The 17,441-nt window shown below is 39.9% G+C and overlaps 2 protein-coding genes across 4 annotated transcripts; one reads left to right on the plus strand and one right to left on the minus strand.

The window, feature by feature from the left end:
- Nucleotides 1–206: 206 nt before the first annotated feature.
- On the minus strand, nucleotides 207–8,495 carry LOC119729947 (serine/arginine-rich splicing factor 1-like). Of its 2 annotated transcripts, none has more exons than XR_005271318.1 (5): nucleotides 8,017–8,495; nucleotides 7,484–7,665; nucleotides 6,336–6,508; nucleotides 3,473–3,774; nucleotides 207–1,125 (listed from the first exon to the last, which is right to left on the minus strand). XR_005271318.1 is itself a non-coding variant. In XM_038202737.1 (5 exons), exons 2-5 carry the CDS (start codon nucleotides 8,223–8,225, stop codon nucleotides 3,580–3,582), a joined length of 759 nt encoding a protein of 252 aa, XP_038058665.1. In that variant the 5' UTR covers nucleotides 8,226–8,326; nucleotides 8,473–8,488; the 3' UTR covers nucleotides 207–3,579. The 2 variants fall into 2 exon arrangements, 1 of the variants encoding a protein (XP_038058665.1); XM_038202737.1 differs by having other exon boundaries at nucleotides 207–3,774; nucleotides 8,017–8,326; nucleotides 8,473–8,488.
- A 298-nt stretch (nucleotides 8,496–8,793) lies between these two features.
- Nucleotides 8,794–11,297, plus strand: LOC119729948 (dynein light chain LC6, flagellar outer arm-like). 2 transcript variants are annotated; one of them, XM_038202738.1, is made up of 2 exons: nucleotides 8,794–8,950; nucleotides 10,135–11,297. In XM_038202738.1, the coding sequence occupies exon 2, from the start codon at nucleotides 10,157–10,159 to the stop codon at nucleotides 10,424–10,426; it is 270 nt and encodes an 89-aa protein (XP_038058666.1). In that variant the 5' UTR covers nucleotides 8,794–8,950; nucleotides 10,135–10,156; the 3' UTR covers nucleotides 10,427–11,297. The 2 variants fall into 2 exon arrangements, with proteins under 2 accessions (XP_038058666.1, XP_038058667.1); XM_038202739.1 differs by having other exon boundaries at nucleotides 8,810–8,950; nucleotides 10,138–11,297.
- The last annotated feature ends 6,144 nt before the right edge of the window (nucleotides 11,298–17,441 follow it).

Below are 17,441 nucleotides of genomic sequence, written 5' to 3' on the forward strand. Positions count from 1 at the left end.
TGGTTTTAAATATGTCTTAGGATGGGGATTGGTCAGCAGATTTCTAAACATGACAGGATGGGACTAAGGACCCCGGACAGTAAATGTTAGCAGAACAGACAGGAAAACTTTGCCCAATTTTTTTTGCAATGTGTAGGCACAGAAAGAGTCTTTAGAATTACTTCCTGACCCCAACCAATAAAATAAAAAGACACGACAGTTGTTTGTTTTTTTGTTCTTAAAACAGAAAGCATATTAATGGGGTAAAAATATTAATCACTCCCGTCATGATCACCATGAATTCATTGTAATAAAACATTTGCTAATTCCGGGAAATTCTGTGCCGGCTGTGTGTTGCACACAATGTCATTAGTTAAAGCATACAAGACAGTCATCACTAAAAACCAAACCACAAACGTCGCCAAGCATGCAATCTAAAAGCAGAATTGATATATATATACATCGGTCACTTACACTGCAATACATTACGTGATTTAAAAAAAAATTGAATAAGAAATACACATTAAAATTGGAGAGGGCATGTTTGAATCAAAAATTCAAAAACAAAACACACCTGTATAAAAAAAAATCACATTGAATGAAAGAACTTTAAATGAGCAAAATACAAATAGTTCACAAGGGTCAAGTTTTCACTCTGGAACTATCAAGAGGCCATTATGCCACTTGTACAATCCACACACATTGGATTTTGTTCAGAAAAGTGCCCCTGAAAAAAGGGGGATTTCTTTTCATTCATATAGCCAAGTTCCAAGGATGTACATGTACATGTACCCAAACATTTTTGAAAGGTTAACTAAACACGATTCAAACATGCCCAAACAACACCGACAGTTAAATCTCATACCATCATATCCATCCACGCTTTCGTCCAAAACTATCCATCCTGTGGAAAAATCCTGATCACTTTCCAAGTTTGATCCAAATCCCCGTCTGAAATCCATTGTTCCAAAAAAGAAAAATCCAAAAAAAGCTGCTCCAAAATCTGAGCCTTCTTTTCCAGTTTCGTCATGATTTTTTTCCGAGTTTTGCTTTTTTTTTCTTATCCTTTTTTCCTGTACTCCTCGATTCCAGTGCTTATCCTAAGGAATCCGAGTTTCAGTAAGTCCGTCCTTAGTCCTTACGACACTGAGAATATTGAAAAGACACAAGAAGATGTTAGATCTAACATGTGTCATGATGAGTACGCAATGAAATATTGACAAAACAGACAAATGTTGACACACAATACAGTAAATGGTTTCATAAAGTACAGAAAAGGTCTAAATACATTAGCTCTGCACAAGTGGGAATTATGTTCTTGAGATCTGGGCGTATTTCATAGGAACTCTTAAATATACATGTATTACTCAGCAAATCTATTTGTTTGGCTAAGAAGCGATCAGCAATCAAGGCTGTACGATAAGCATGCTCAGTATCAACTGCACATGCTGCAATGATTTGGGTTCACAGGTCATTTGGGATAATCGAACGCTCATTGAAGGCGCATGAACACGTAAAGAGACGCTCACACATGCTCGCGCATTAATTACGTGCAGAATGGTCGTTCGCATAACTGATAACATCGCAATTGCAAGACGCTTGACGCTTATCCAGAATGACCTTTGACCTGGACTTTTCTTCATCGAGATACAAACTGGCTTATCACGTAAATTGCCCTGAACTTATCAGGAATTTTTTTCTTTCAATTTTTTCGTGCTGAGCAAATATGTTTTTGCAGCTACATGTACATGTATACATATAAAAATGTACCCTGCTCAGTGTTTTTATGGAAAATATGTGCAGGTGTATTGTGTATGGAGTACATTATGCCACTATATGAAAAATTATTGATTCAGTCTCAATCAGAAGTAACTTATTTACCTATATAATGAGGAATATCCAGAATATTTGACTAATAACAAAACACAAATGTTTGAATGATGAAACAAATAACAATAGAGTATTTATGAAATTATGCGAGAATATGCAATCAATTTGAACATTTGTTGACAACATAGGTGAATAAATTTGAAAATACCCTTCGATAACTGAAGTAACCTTTAACAATGATACCATTTTCCAGGGGGAGGGCGGGAGGGGGGAGGGGGAATTGGAACTGATAAAATAAAAATCCCATACTTGTATATTGACTTTGCACGGTTCATACAATGCAGATTGCTTGTGGTATTTCTGAGCATTATTCTAAAAACTACAGTGTCTTGTTAAAACAATCTAGTCACTAACATAAAAATGTTAAACACTCCAAAATACTGATACCATCAGCTGAATCTTATCCAAGCCAAAAATATATACATGAACGAAGATGCGTTTGAGAACACTAACCCATTACCCACTTGTATGTTTTATATCAATCCATCTATGAATTGCTTTCAATTTATATGTTATCTTTAATGAAAAGACCCTAAGACAAAAAGGGAAGGGAAAACTCGTTACCTCACCATCTTCTGGGATTTAACAACGTTAAGTGCAAGCTCAAAATATGTTTTTAAAATATTTCAGCAGTAAAAGACTACACGCTAACCTTGTCTCAATTTTCTAATTTAACCTTACTCTTCCAAATCCAAGCCAGGAATAATGTGAACAATATATTGCATTCAGTTTTGAACTTCAAAAAAAAAATTGTCACGATTGTAGAAACAAATTGAACCCAAGTTCAGCAACCGATTTCACTAAACGATGCGATCCATTGCAACTCGAGTTACGAAGTGTAACACATCGCAACTCACGATGCGCCGTTCAATACATTTCACGAAACCTGCGATGTGCTGAATGCGTAGTAAGTTCCTTGACAACGCCTTAAGACACATCACAAGTTACGACGTGTCTAGTGGTCGTCACAAAATAAGAAAAGTCCTTTTCTTAGCCAGTTTTATGCCTTAAATATCACATAAACGAGATTACAATCCCGAGGCAATGTGTGTAAAGTTGTGTATAGAAAATTCATTGAATAATTATGAAATAGCCTGGAATATTGCAGTTAAAATTTCAAAGTAGCTACATGTACACAGTCCACTGAGAGCTTGTTTTCCTTTAAAATTGCATCACAAGGCCACCATTTTATTGATGTCTTAACAAATTTTGGGCGGAGACCGACGACTTTTGTTGAATATCAGACGACTATTTACTGTACGCTGACTAAAGACATAAAACAGTCACAGACTTGTGCTATAAATGCACCTACAACGCGTCGCACTTACGTGTTTCGTGAAATGGATTGCAGTACGCGTCACAGCTACGACGAATTGTAGAGATACAACACGTCACAGCGCTGCATCGTAAGTTTGATGAAATCGGGTGCAGAGCACAAAATCAATGACAACCTTTCATGAGCGTAAATAATGTCCCCTCTCTCCCTAAAAAAATTGAAACTCTGCAAGTGTTTAGTATGAAAGTGGTATAAATATCACATGCATTCTGATTGGGCAAGCACTTATGCTTACTTGTATTTCATGCTACTTGAATGAAAACCAACCTTGGTTTCCTTAGTCCTTGTGAAAACGAGGGTCCGCATCTCCGCGCAAATGGCAACTGCATCAGGTGTGTTCTGGATCTACTCTCGTCTCGTTGCTCGGACAAGTTTTAACGGGATCGGGAGCGGCTGTCGCGCCCCCTGGATCGAGAGCGTGAGCGCGAGTAGGAGCGACGCGACCGCTTGGGGCTGTAGGAGGAACGTCGGGGACTGCGCTTTGGGCTGTAGCGTCGGGGGGATCGGCTACGGGATCGACTGCGGCCACCCTTGTAGTCTGCTTTCACACGAATGTAGCATGTGTCACCCTGCATAGTCATTGAAATAAACAAAACATTACATCTTACTATAATTCCAGGAATCTCCGTCTGTCTGTCCGTCTATTAACTCCAGAACCGGGCACCGTATGAAGTTGAAAATCGGCGGGTGTATTGCTTGGGACCACAGTAGGTGCAGTGCCAAGTTTGAAGTGGTTCTCGAAAAAGATGCAAAAAAGCAGCATTTTCTGAAGCAAACGTGGCAGCTTAGAACATAACACCACGCACTGCCGTTCTTTTCAATTGTTTACGTCATGTTTAAGCTAAAGCGCGCGTGCTCAATATGACGCAAACAATGAAAAAAGGACGGGCACGCGCACTTGCATTGTAGGGCGATACCATTGTCCAGTATGGGTGAATAGCACTGCATACCATGTTTTCGTATGTACACGGGCACGTAATTTTTGCAGTCGACTGATCGACCATTGTAGGTGGTCGAACTTCAAACTTGGCACAAACTTTGACGTAAGTGTGCGTTCAACCTGTGAAAACAAGACCATTGAATCGCGTGCGTTGTTCAGTTGCACGAGCAGTTCTCAAAAACTCTGCAAGTATGCAACCTATACCAGCGGCAAAGCAATTTGCGTTTCCCGAACATGCACATTTTAGATGGGCACTGCACTAGTTTACTATAAAACAAAACAAAACCACAGAACAAGTATAAACAGGGGTAAGAGATTTAAGAAACGGGAGGGAGTTTATAAATGTAACTCCTGTGACGTCGTGTCACCCGTTATGTTAAAATGAGTGGCGGTGTAGTGAAACTGTGTGCATACTACAGCACTATGATATGCGCGTACCACCTTGAACCCTAACCACCCCAACCCTTCAGAATCCAACTGCATGTTTTGTTGGAATCTGTTGGAGTGAGTACTGCACTGGTAAACTCATTATGCTTTACATGGGGTTAGACATACCACCATAATCAGAGTCCAACAGTTTGGGTGTAGAGTTTACCATAACGGTGCAGGATTTTGCAAGAGTGAGAAAGGTTCCTAGTGAATCCCTCACAGGGGGTAAGGTGAAGGGTCAACGTAGGCACTTGGCATATAGTGCTGAATGTTGCTTTATACTGACATAAATGAACTCTACATGTATATATATGTATAGCGGTACTTTTGAGGTACTTTTGAGGTACCAAGCAGTATGGTAATGCATGTCCATCACAAGTCCATCCAGGGGCGAATCCAGAACACAATTTTGGGGGGGGCCCAAAAAAATTTGGTCCCCCCAAAAAGTGGGTCAACAAAATTACGGCGTGGGGTTTGGGGCCCGCTAATTTCTGACCACTTTAACCAATGTTTTTTTGAGGAAAGATGGTGGTGTACTCATTGCCTGCCTTTATTGCGGTGTCACAAAAAAAAAAAAAAATTGGTTTCGTTTGGGGGGGGGCATGGCCCCCTTTGCCCCCCCCCCCCCTGGATCCGCCCTTGAGCCCATCATCCAAGCATGCAACTGGAAAATTAGGGGAAAAACGAGGATATTCCAAACTACACAAGACTTTGTACAGTATTTTTCAATTTGTAATGGCATTCATGAGAAGTTAAAAAAAAAAACGAGGAAATCAGCGGATCTGAGGAAAAGTTGCATGCCTGATCATTATAAGCCCAGGGTTCCCACACCTTAGGGAAATCAAATTCCATGATTTTCCATGACTTTTCCATGACCAAATTATGAAAATCCATGACCTAGTTCATCAAACATGTCAAAATTCAGATCAAATCTGTAAGCATTCCTAATGGGGTTGTCACAATATCACAAGACAAACAAAATTGAAATCAAAATGCTCGTATCAGTGAAATTTGTCGCATTTTATCGGGTATCATAAATCAGATTTCAGATGCTTAATTATGAAAATTTGAAATAATTTGGTCCTCACAAAATTCCATGACTTTTCCCATGACTGTCATTTTTACAATTTCCAATGACTTTTCCAGACTGGAAATTGAAAATAAAATTCCATGACTTCTACAGGTTGCGGGAACCCGGCAAGTCTGATCACAAGTAAATCACAAGTCTTTTCTCGAGTCCAGTCACAAGTAACAAGGACAAACATGACAAAGGAATGCTTTTGTCACAGTAGACCTAAGACCTAGGCTCAGTTTCACGGCGCTGCCAAGCACAAAAATGTGCTTAGCACAAAAAAGTCTGGCTTTTAAAAGCAGGTTATCAGCCAAAACTCCATGTGATGTATACTGCTCGTGATTAGTATTCAGCTGTTGTTTGCTTAGCATGAAAATCACTTGGAGTTTTGGCTGGTAACCTGCTTTTATAGGCCAGATGTTTTTTGTGCTCAGCAAATTTTTGTGCTTAGCAGCGCCGTGAAATTGGGCCCTAATGACATCACGCTTTGTTATGTGCGCTTTCCTATGAGAGCCACGCATCCCACCGACCTCTCATAGGAAAGCGCACATGTAAACAAACTGTGACGTCATAAGATCTTAGGTCTATTATTAATAGCTTATGATGTGACTTGTGACTGGATTACTTGTGATGTACTCAACTACAACACTAGCACCAGACTACCAGTGTCTATCTTGATTTGCCATCACCTCATGTGAGCAGAACTTGCTGTCATCCAGGGTCTTGCAGGCATAACGCATGTCGTCCTCGGTCACATACTCCACAACACCAGTGCAGTCTCTGTGTACATCCGCGTAGCAGACGTCGCCAGCCTCGCGCATGTGGTCCTTCAAGTCTTGCCAACTGCCAGTGGAAGGTAGTCCTGAAGACACATTTAACGTCAACAGATTACATCCAAGTGATAATTCAAATTGTTCATTTTCACACAGAGGAACAACGCACTGAACACGGGAAGGCATAATATTATGAAGACAACCTCAATGCAATCCTTTGGTTTGCGCCATAAAAGAGCAAGAAAAAAATACCTTTTTGTTCAGTTATTAATGCAGTTTGCAGATTTTTATAAGGTAGCAAAATATTTTCATTGCAAGGATGATAATTTTTTCAGATTGTTAAAACAGGTAAGCACTGCAAAAAAATTACCAATACTAGTTATATAATTTAACCCAAAAGTTATCAAGTAAAGCGAGTAAAGGCCAAGAAAAAAATTGTGTTTACGGTAATGCCCTGAAAATAATCCAGGTTGGTACATGTAGGTAGAAAATATTGTGGAAAAAATGTTGCAACCTGACGCAACTTCAGCAGTTGTGTACAAAGTCTATGGAGAGTCAATAAAATTTTCTAAGTATTTCCTAACAAAATTGGAAATGTTTCTCAGTCCAAGATTCATGTCTTATCATCATTTTTGCAATGACTGACCTTCATTGAGATGATATACAAAATGTATGAAGAAAAAAGTGGCGTCAGGTTGCAACATTTTTTCCAATATTTTTAATTTTGTGATTTTGTTTATGTGTCTGTCTTCTATACTTACTTTGTTTACTTTATATTTCTAACAGTATTCTGTTTAATTACCATGTTTAATTGAGTAACTAATCATAACATACCACACAAACTTGCACAGGAAAAACTTTGTTTGAAACATACATTTCGGCCAAATATGGCATTAAAAAGTTTTGAGGCAAAAATCCAGGTAGGTCGGCATACTTTTAACACACAAATTTTAAATTGTTTATAAATAAAAATACACATATTTCATTTGTACAAACTTACTGAAGCAGGTTTAAAACCAAAAAAACTGGAAACAACTTCTTTAGGAGAACAATTTCACCGGTACCTGACACAATACACCTGTACTTGGATCTCCTGGGTGGGGGTCCCCCTCTTCTTCCACCACCACCGCCACTGCTGCCTCCACTGAAGCTCCCACGAGCACCGCTACTTCGTGGGCACTCCACTCGTAATGTGTAGCGATCGTAATCGTAGCCATTCCTGAAGTGAATGGCATCTTCTGCATCCCTTTATAACATTAACAATACATAATTTAGTTTTTTAAATATCAACTAAACCTTTGTGTTTGTGTTATAACATACACAAAATAAGCACCACACACTTTATTATTATTAATTTTTTTACAATTCTCTTAAGTTAACTCCTTGAATTTAGCTTTTTGCTGGCATTTTCAGAGCCCCGTCAAGAAATGTGTACATTATCCATGTAAAGTAAAAGTGGCACAAACCTAAACATTCACTGAGGTCATTTCAAAATTGTGTATTTTTTTTATTTGTTTGAGAATTTATAGACCAACAAATTTTGGCTGTCGAAGAAATTCAGTCCAAAATTCTCACACCCAGCAATGCCCAGTCCCACCTTTTATCGTCAAATTCGACGAAAGCGAACGGCGGCCCGACCTTGGGCATCTTCAGGTCAATATGCAATATTCTGCCGTACTTGAAAAACAAATCCTCGATGTCTCTTTCTCTGATATCGGGGGGTAAATTCCCGACATATATTCGGCCATCAGTCGGTGTGTCGCTGTGGCGCGACCCTCCGCCGCCGCCACGACCGTAGTACGCCATTGTTTGGCGGCTTCCTCAGCCTAGTTTGATCGTTCCCGTGTTCCTTTCTCAGTTTTCGATCCAATCAACTTTGCGGTTGAAGGTTCTCGTTTTAAGGAGATCTAAAATCAAAGATTTAAGATTTTAAAAATTCAGGGATATCTGTAGAGTAACAGTAGCGAAGCAAATTGTTCACAAAATGTTATTATCTGAGAAATAAACACAGAATTTTTCAATGTTGTGGTCCCGTTCACGTTAGTGCACGTACACATGGAGGATCAGGAAGGAATAGTACACACACGCGTTAAACAACATCTGGTTTACGCCGCTCTCATAGGATCCGCACTGTTTTGTTAATTCACAGGGTACTATGTGCGGAACCAGACCAATGAATTCCTGACGTCATAATATAATTTTGGTGCGCATGGCAGTTGTCATTTGTTACAAGGTACCGTATTTCGTTTCGAACAGACAGCAAATAGAAAACGAGCTATTTCTCCGTACAGCCAATAGGAAAGGCACATTTTTGCATATTTTATTACAAGCTACCGAGGCTTGTTACGGAAAGAACCAATCAGAACGCCATAATCGTGTTACCCTGGAGCTAGGGGGAGGCTGGGCACACACGAGGTGAACAAAAACAACAGGGGCGCCGGGTTATTTTTCGGCTACACAAGACATTTGGGGATTCGCAAACGGTCACGGAGCTGTGTTGAGTCGAAGTCGCAAATTTGAAGACAAACCTGGTACGTATTTCTGATAAAAATGTGCTGATATTCTGGTTGTAAGGTAGTGATCACGATAAATGTATTGCATGCCCGTGTTATACAAATGATAAAATCGTTACTTCCTTCTCAGAAATTCTTCGATGTTTGATTTGATTTCATTGACATTCTCTTTTTTTATCTCAAGTTAAATAGGCCTAAATTAAATTAAAATCTCAATTCTCATCGTTTCACTTTCAACATGTTGTTCACCATTGTGTCTGACAATGCCTGCTAAGTTTTTCAATGACATGAATAGCCTAGGCCTAAAACAGGTATGCCTACATAATGCATGTGGGACCGGCAGTTAATGTTATGTCACTTGTCAGCGCGTCTTCCAAAATGGTATAGGCCCCCTAATTAACCACCACCGACCCCCCGGCCCCTACATACAGTCCTCTCTCATGCCGGTGATTCGGCAAACATTCGTGTTTTGACCAATCGGACTGCGGCAACGAAATTTGTGCACGGTGGGTCCGGAATTTCCATAACATAGATCATGGAGCTAGCTATGCAAGATGGACCGTTGCCGTTGCCAAGGGAGCGGCGCTTGACTGAACACTAAGAAAGGACCCAGGCCATTTGAGTTATCACTATGTCAGTGCAATGACCGGTATTTCAAAGCAAAGGCACTCTGTGGTTTAGAATTCAAGACCTGAATTTGCAACACAATCATGCCCGAGAAAAAAAACTCCAACTCGCTATATCCATGGAGGAATGCTATATCTCTATAGCTGTTGACGCAGGCTGGCCACACCCGATAATACTGACAGTTAGTATAGTGCTTGCATAAGACGTGGAAAACGTCTTACTCATATTCGCAGATGTGAGGATGATATTTGTTAGCAAACTGAAACTGTACGTTTCGATGAAAGTTTGAAACTATGTCGAAGAAACACGATTACGTTTGGAATGTTCCAGCTGAGAAGAATTACACTCTAAGTTATGGATGAGCACAAGCCAGCTGGCAATACCGCTTTCTACCTTAGGCATCCTGAGCATTGATTTTGGTGTCACGTTTCATAAATATTGTTTGGCTAGGCTCCAATATTGATTGCCACTTGACTAAAATAGATGGATATGTTGCTGTTGAGCTTGTATGGCTTATTAAAATAAATCTAAATTTTATGAAACCGAAACCTTTTTCCCTCTTTCTATATCTGCAGCACCACCACAAAAAGTATCATCATGTCTGAGCGCAAAGCCGTGGTCAAGAACGCCGATATGGCGGAGGATGTCCAGCAGGACGCCATCGAGTGCGCCACCCAGGCCATGGAGAAGTTCAACGTTGAGAAGGACATCGCTGCCTTCATCAAGAAGGAGTTCGACAAGAAGTACAACCCCACCTGGCACTGCATTGTGGGAAGGAACTTCGGCAGCTACGTCACGCACGAGACCAAGCACTTCATCTACTTCTACCTGGGCCAAGTTGCTGTGCTGCTCTTCAAGTCGGGCTAGAAAACCTTTGTGGTACAAACGGTCGTCGGACATGAGCACTGATGTGACCGCCAAAACATTGTGCTCGCCATGCTGTTGATTAGTAAATGACTAACACGTGATTACGTGTGGCGCTGTAAATCTATAGCAATGCTTCGCCATGCTGAACCGTTTGTGCCCGCGTGATGCATGCAGTGGATTTTGCTGAAACATTATGTATACATGTACATATATAATTATATGTACCCACCATTCGTCGCAGAGGGTTAAAGTTTCAAGTCTGTAGTATATAAAAAAAAAAACCAGATAGAAAGCCTTCTATTTCATGTTTCTGGTGAGCAAGTTAACCAAAGACATCTCATATACAGATACCATTGTGATATGAATGCTGATCATAGTTCACACTTTGAAATAGCTTGTTCTTTCATCAGGGCATTTTGAACCAAAAACACAATTACTAATGTTAAAAGCTACCAATTACATGTCTTTATATTCGTCCATACTTGTATTCAGTATTTACTAATATAATATATATAATTATTGTGTTTTTGTTTTGCTTTGAGTGGCCTTGTGGTGCTAGAAAACGTTGATCATTACCATCACTCATTATTACATGTATCCAATCTTGAACTATCTAGTCAGAGTCACAGAATATGCAAGATACATACGCCACCCCAGTAGGTCCGATCTCGCACGCAGTAGCACTTCCCTGTGCGTGTTTACCTAAATTAACAAGTTTTTGATGATGTCGTTCGTAATTCTGATGTCGATCTTAATCCTGTTACCGCGAAGAAATACATAGGCCCTACGTAGAATGTTCCACCAAAGATTATGTTTATTCAAGCAGGTTTTAAATACTCAATAAAAGCTAACGTTTTGTAAGAAAAAGTCACTGCAGCTTTTCACGCGTCTCTTATACTTTGACATAAAGTTCATGCATGTTCTTAAATTGTAATTTTAATGTTAATCTTCAGTCAACCCTACCCCCCCCCCCAGAATGGACTGTCCCTCTGCTGCTTATCCTTGCTAAGAATATATGAAGAAATAAATCTATCCAACGTAATCCAGCTCGATGATCCAAAATAAGAAATAGGCCTAGGCCTACGTGTGCTATACATGTACTTGGGTGACTCGGACTTCCTTAAAGTGGAAATTAAGAAGTGTCTTGCATTGAAGTTGAATTTTGGGTGTTTGGCTTATCAAGCCAACAACAATAGCCTAGACCTGGGAGTGGGATATAATGACGTAACACTCTTGTACATTCTTGATCTTGTGGGAGCTTGATGGCCCTCGTCCTCATCTGGTATTAGAAAGCGCACATGTATTTTTAATAACAAGCGTGATTATTGTTTCAGGCTTATTAACAGAAACGTTGTTTTAACGAGCAATGGGTTATGACTCGGGGAGGGTCCAGCTTTCCAGAAACGGGGGGGGGGGGGTAGAGTCTACCCTGCGAGTGTGTGCGGGCCATTTTTCCCCCAAACGACATCCGCATGGCGTTTTGGACTTCTCTTAAAACATGAAAAAAATACTGGTATATAAAATTAGGAAACAAGAAATGAATTCAAACGTTATGAAATTCGGACTTCATTTCCCTTTAAAAAAAAAAGCCTATTGGGAAAAAAATAGGGTAAAATGGTGTTTCGAACCAAAACAAACCCACGTTTCTACCGACTGAGCTATCGAACTGCTCGCAAATCATGGAAATGCGTGCTATTGGTAATCTACGTACGTATCATAAATGTGTCGTATAGAGAGGGCGCTCAACAGCCATGTAATGCCGATGTTGTTTATAGGGGACAAATACGTCCGGGCATTTTGAAATCTGCGATGTTTTCTCCTGCATTAGGAGGCAATACAGTGTATTGAAAGAATAAATTCAGGAACTATATAGCATCCCATTTATTATTTTAGGCGCCATTTTACTAGTTTCACATCGGCGGCTTGGGGGGGTTGAAGCATTCAGACCACATATTTAGCGCAGCTAGCACGTTAAAGCGACCGCCGTGGAATATAAGCTAGGCCTATAGTAAAAAGTTATTTTTCCGAAATAGGTGACATACAAGGTGAGTCAAAAAGAAAGTTACCCAAATTAACGATTTTCTATCTTAAAAAGCCATCAAATATGAAACACCAAGGAAGTAGGCCTATATCTGAAAAGGGAAAGAATGTTGCATCCTGACGCTACTTTCGAAACAAAAAGGACATTTTTGCCATTACCTTGTACCTCAGAGAGTATACTTTCATGTGAGTACTGTAAGGAGTTATATGTTGAAAAGTCTTTAAGAGAGATTTGTAGGCGAATGTGTGGCCAACTTAGTGAATATTTACATGTCCTGCATGTTGACGCCCTCAACCGACGTGTGACAAATTCACTAAGTTGGCCATACATAAATTATTTACTTGCCTACAAATCTCTGTTAAAGACTTTGTCAACATATTCTTTACAGTTCTCACATGAAGGTATATACTCTCTGAGGTACAAGAAAAAAATGTCTTTTTTTCTGATTCGAAAGTAGCGTCAGGTTGCAACATTTTTCCCTGAAAAGAGCATCTTCTTCCACTCATTATCAACTTTAAAAAAGGAATTACTAAAATTGATACAATAAGATGCACTTTATCCCTTTATGTTTTTTGTGTGAAATGGAGCAAGCCAAATATTTTTAAATATCCTTGCTTATCACATTAAGATGCACTTTATCCCTTTATGTTTTTTGTGTGAAATGGAGCAAGCCAAATATTTTTAAAATATTTTTTAAATAGCCTTGCTTATCACAAAATTGCCAGTGATCTGTCAGATTGACGCACCTCGATCCAACTGACACATCAAGCCGCATACAGTCTGTTCAATTATTATACATGTAGTAGAAGACGGAATGTCCCGACATAAACAAGTACACATCCATGCAGTGCAGTCCCTTTGTCATAATATTATAGTACTGTTCATGTTTATGTCCAGACAAATCAAACGCATGGCCATGGGCTCATTTTTTCTCAATGCAAACAATCAAGTCGGCAAGGTTACCGTGACGGTATCTATATTTTTTTTTAGAAGGCAAGATCTTCGTGTATCAGATTAAATACTAATGTCTGAATCAATATTGCAAAGCGCAGGGTAATAGATGTTTAAATCATGCACAGACTTCAAAAATATTCACCAGACGGGTCCATCTAACCGATGACTTTCGTCTGTTACTCAGTGGCGTAGCTAGGATTTTTTTTAGTTGGGGGAGGGGCACAGGGGGTATCAGAATATCATGGGGGGGGGCACATATCGCAAACGTCCTATTGCAGTCTTTCCCAGTTGGGCCCCATAAAGCCTCGCTATGTAAACGCAGATGTATTTTTTAATGGATTTGCGTGAACTTACTTCCTCCTTGGTGGTTCGACTCCCTCTATTGCCCTGACACAAGCGTTAGAAAGGATGATCAAATCGGGACATTGCATATCTGCTCGTTCCACTGATATTTCACTATCCTGAAAACAAAAACAAAATTGTATCTGTACAAAAGTTTGACCATAATGCTAAATATTATAAATATTATATCCGACTTTTTAATGGTTTTGACTTGAGTTGTTTTTTCAAAGTTCCAGGAGAATTCGTATACTCCGATGGTCGAGGGATCATACTGAATCACATTGGAGCTCCTGGTGCCCGCTAACCCAAGCACACCATTCAATAACAACCTATATGGGTTTTTCTATAAATTAGGGGTCCAAAGTGGGACGCATTAAAAGGTCTCGAAAACTTTAAGTTATTTTATTTATGGTCAATCTTGCTTTTCATAATATGTATTTACTTCCATCAAGATGGTAACGCACAAGCCTTTTCAACAGAAAGGAGATCAACTTCATGTCATCTGGAATATTAAGAACACTAGGTTTTACACGTAACTGGGATACCACAGGACACCATGTTACGTGTGAAATATTACAGACGTCGTGTATTGTTTTGTATTTAGCATTGCTGCATTGTTGTTTTCTTATCCTTATATTTAATGGACAGAATTTGAATACCAAGGAAAAGTAAGCAATTTGACAATGAAATAATAATAAAAGAACATTTGTAAAGCGCCGGTATCCGCCTAAAAAAGGCGCTCATGGCGCTCGAGGAGAAAGTCAAGTTAGGATTGTGTGTTGTGAGAGTAAGCTTGTTTGTACAGGTGAAATTTTATGTTTGTCTTAAATGTTGTGATGGATGGAGATGATTTGATAGCCAGAGGGATTTGGTTCCACACTCGGGCTGATGCTGCAGTAAAGGATCTGTCACCCCAAAGAGTGGAGGTCCTGGGCTCGTGAAGCATCATGAGCTCACTGGAGCGGAGTCCGGTGCGTGCTGTTGAGTACGGGTGGATGAGGTCGATGAGATACTCCGGCGCATTGTTGTGGAGGATTTTGAACACGAATAGGCCAAGTTTGTATTTGATTCTGTATAATACTGGAAGCCAGTGGAGATCTGCTAGTACAGGAGTGATGTGAGAATGTTTACTAGTGAGAGAGATTAGTCTGGCACTGATGTTTTGTAGTCGCTGCAAAGTTGATTTAGGTTAATGCCATACAATAGTGAATTGCCCATGTCAATTTTGGATGTGATGAAAGCGTGAACAAGTATTTCAGTTGTGTGTTTGTCAAGATATTTTCGTATGTGTCCGATGTTACGGATCGACATGCAGACTGATCTAGAGATTGATGTAAGGTGAGGTTCCATGGATAGAGATGAATCAAAGATAATGCCGAGATTTCTAACTTGATTTGATGGCATGATGGTTGAATCACCAACCCTTATGGATGGAACATGAACTTTGCACGATTGCTGCTTTGAACCTATGATGATAAATTCGGTCTTTTCATCGTTGAATTTGAGCCAGTTGTGAGTCATCCAAGAACGTACGTCATCAATGCATGTTTCCATCTGCTGGATTGCTGAATCAACATTGTGTTGTTGAGGGTCTACTGACATATATAATTGGGTATCATCTGCATAACAATGATAGGATAGACCATGCTTTCGAATGATTTCACCAAGTGGCATTGTATACTGTATATCATTAAGGTATGATTTAAACCAGTCTAATGCAACTCCATCTATCCCAATACGAGTGTTGAGGCGGCTGAATAATGTGGGATGGTCAACTGTATCAAAAGCTGCTGATAGGTCGAGCAACACGAGCAATGATATCTTGCGCTTGTCCATAGCCTGCAACAGGTCATTTTGGATTTTGAGGGTGGCAGACTCGACGCTGTGATTAGCACGGAAGGCAGATTGATGCGGGTCATGTAGATTGTTCTCAATTAAGAAAGATGAGAGTTGCATTAAGACTACCCTCTCAAGGGTTTTACTCAAAAGGGAAAGATTCGACACTGGTCTGTAATTCTTCATTTCCTCTTTGTTTAGATGCGGCTTCTTTAAAAGAGGTCGTATCTGAGCAACTTTCATATCATCCGGTACATCACCAAACAGTAAACTGTCATTAATGATGCCATGCAGTGTCATTAATGATACCAGTGAAAACCGGCACAAGGGAAGCAATGAAAGACACTTGGTTACGTCTCGATAGTCCGAAGTACCATTGGTCCGACGCAGTGGCGCACCCAGGATTTGGTTTGGGGGGGGGGCTCAAAAAATCTTTTTACAAATTTGTTAACAGTTGAATTTTTTACAAAAAAGTTTGCCCAAAGTTTTTGGCCGCAGAAAAAAATTGGGTTTTTTTAGGGGCGGTCTATTTTGACGTTGGTGGCGCCACTTACACCCCTATTATACTACTCGAAAACAGGCCACATTCATCTCACCAAGGCCAAATCGTGGGGCTATAAAAAAAAAAAAAAAAAAACAATTGACAACCTCTTGGGGCGGGGCTCAAACCCCCCAAGCGCCCCCCCCCCCTTGGGTGCGCCACTGGTCCGACGTCCCATTGGTTCGACGAAACATAATACTGTGTAGTTCCACTAGTTCAGGTTGACTGACCCAAACCTTAACCCTAACCCTAATCCTATGGGGCGTCGGACCAATGGGACGTTGGACCGTGAATGGGACGTTTATACCAATGGAACGTATACAGCAATGTACCGTCGGACCAATGGGACTTCAGACCAATGGGACTTCGAACCAATGGGACGTCGGACCATATGGTACTTCGGACTATAGAGACGTCCCCAAGACGCTTTTAAATGTACACACAGGAGAATTGGTTCACACGTAACAGTTACAAGGGAGCATCCAATGTTACATGTAAAACCTCCATATTGGGGAGCACCATATCACATCTTCACCCAATTATTTCTTTAAAAATTGTATCTCATGTTGAAATTGTGTTAGTACCTCCATCATTTTGACCTTAAAAATGGCATATAGTTTACCTTTTAAGGAGGCAAAAATGTAAATATTTTGAGACTGTAATTTGTGTCCCACTTTTTAGCCAATAAGAATTGTCCGCTTAGGTTTTAACCAAAACAGGAAGTAAATGGGATACGATAACAAATTTGTAGGTTTTACCAATGCAACTTTTATTGGTGTTTGTTACACATAAAGTATCATTAACTTTAATACATTTGCTATTTAGTTATAAAACTAAAAAGACAAATTGTCATATTGGACCCCTAATTTATAGAATGACCAACATCTATACTCTGTCTACATATTTTGTCTTTTCCCCGCTCAGTGTATAGATGGGTAGCCTTCACCTCGAAGGGGCTTTTCCTGTATGGATCTGGTCATGGGCGACGTGTGTTTGAAAAACGTCATCTGTGCCTGTCAATAGAAGTCGTTTCCGCAAGCAATGTTATGTTTCAATACATCAGTCGATTAATTTGATAACTTTTGTATTGTGATAAACAACATCCGGTTTTGTTGACAGGTGGATCGGATGCCTAATATATTGGCGTGTCCTTTGCTTAGCACTGTTTTCTGTGAAAATAAAAGTTTTGTTTGAATTGAATGAGATTTAATTAATTTGACAAAGTGTTCGCGAGTTCGAAAACAACGAAGTCCTTGGCATTTTTTTAACGGGATGAAAGAACAGCAATCTGGACACCACAG

Source organism: Patiria miniata, unplaced genomic scaffold, assembly GCF_015706575.1.
Source record: "Patiria miniata isolate m_02_andy unplaced genomic scaffold, ASM1570657v1 HiC_scaffold_22, whole genome shotgun sequence".
NCBI classification, from domain to species: Eukaryota; Metazoa; Echinodermata; class Asteroidea; order Valvatida; family Asterinidae; genus Patiria; species Patiria miniata.

What these genes read in the sequence shown, in the direction of transcription:
- LOC119729947 (XM_038202737.1), bottom strand. Translation starts at nt 8,225, where the DNA reads ATGGCGTACTACGGTCGTGGCGGCGGCGGAGGGTCGCGCCACAGCGAC. An exon ending in GTCGAATTTGACGATAAAAG is followed by an intron (nt 7,666 to 8,016) that starts GTGGGACTGGGC and finishes AATGTTATAAAG; the next exon opens with GGATGCAGAAGATGCCATTC. An exon ending in GTACAGGTGTATTGTGTCAG is followed by an intron (nt 6,509 to 7,483) that starts GTACCGGTGAAA and finishes ATGTGTCTTCAG; the next exon opens with GACTACCTTCCACTGGCAGT.
- LOC119729948 (XM_038202738.1), top strand. Translation starts at nt 10,157, where the DNA reads ATGTCTGAGCGCAAAGCCGTGGTCAAGAACGCCGATATGGCGGAGGAT.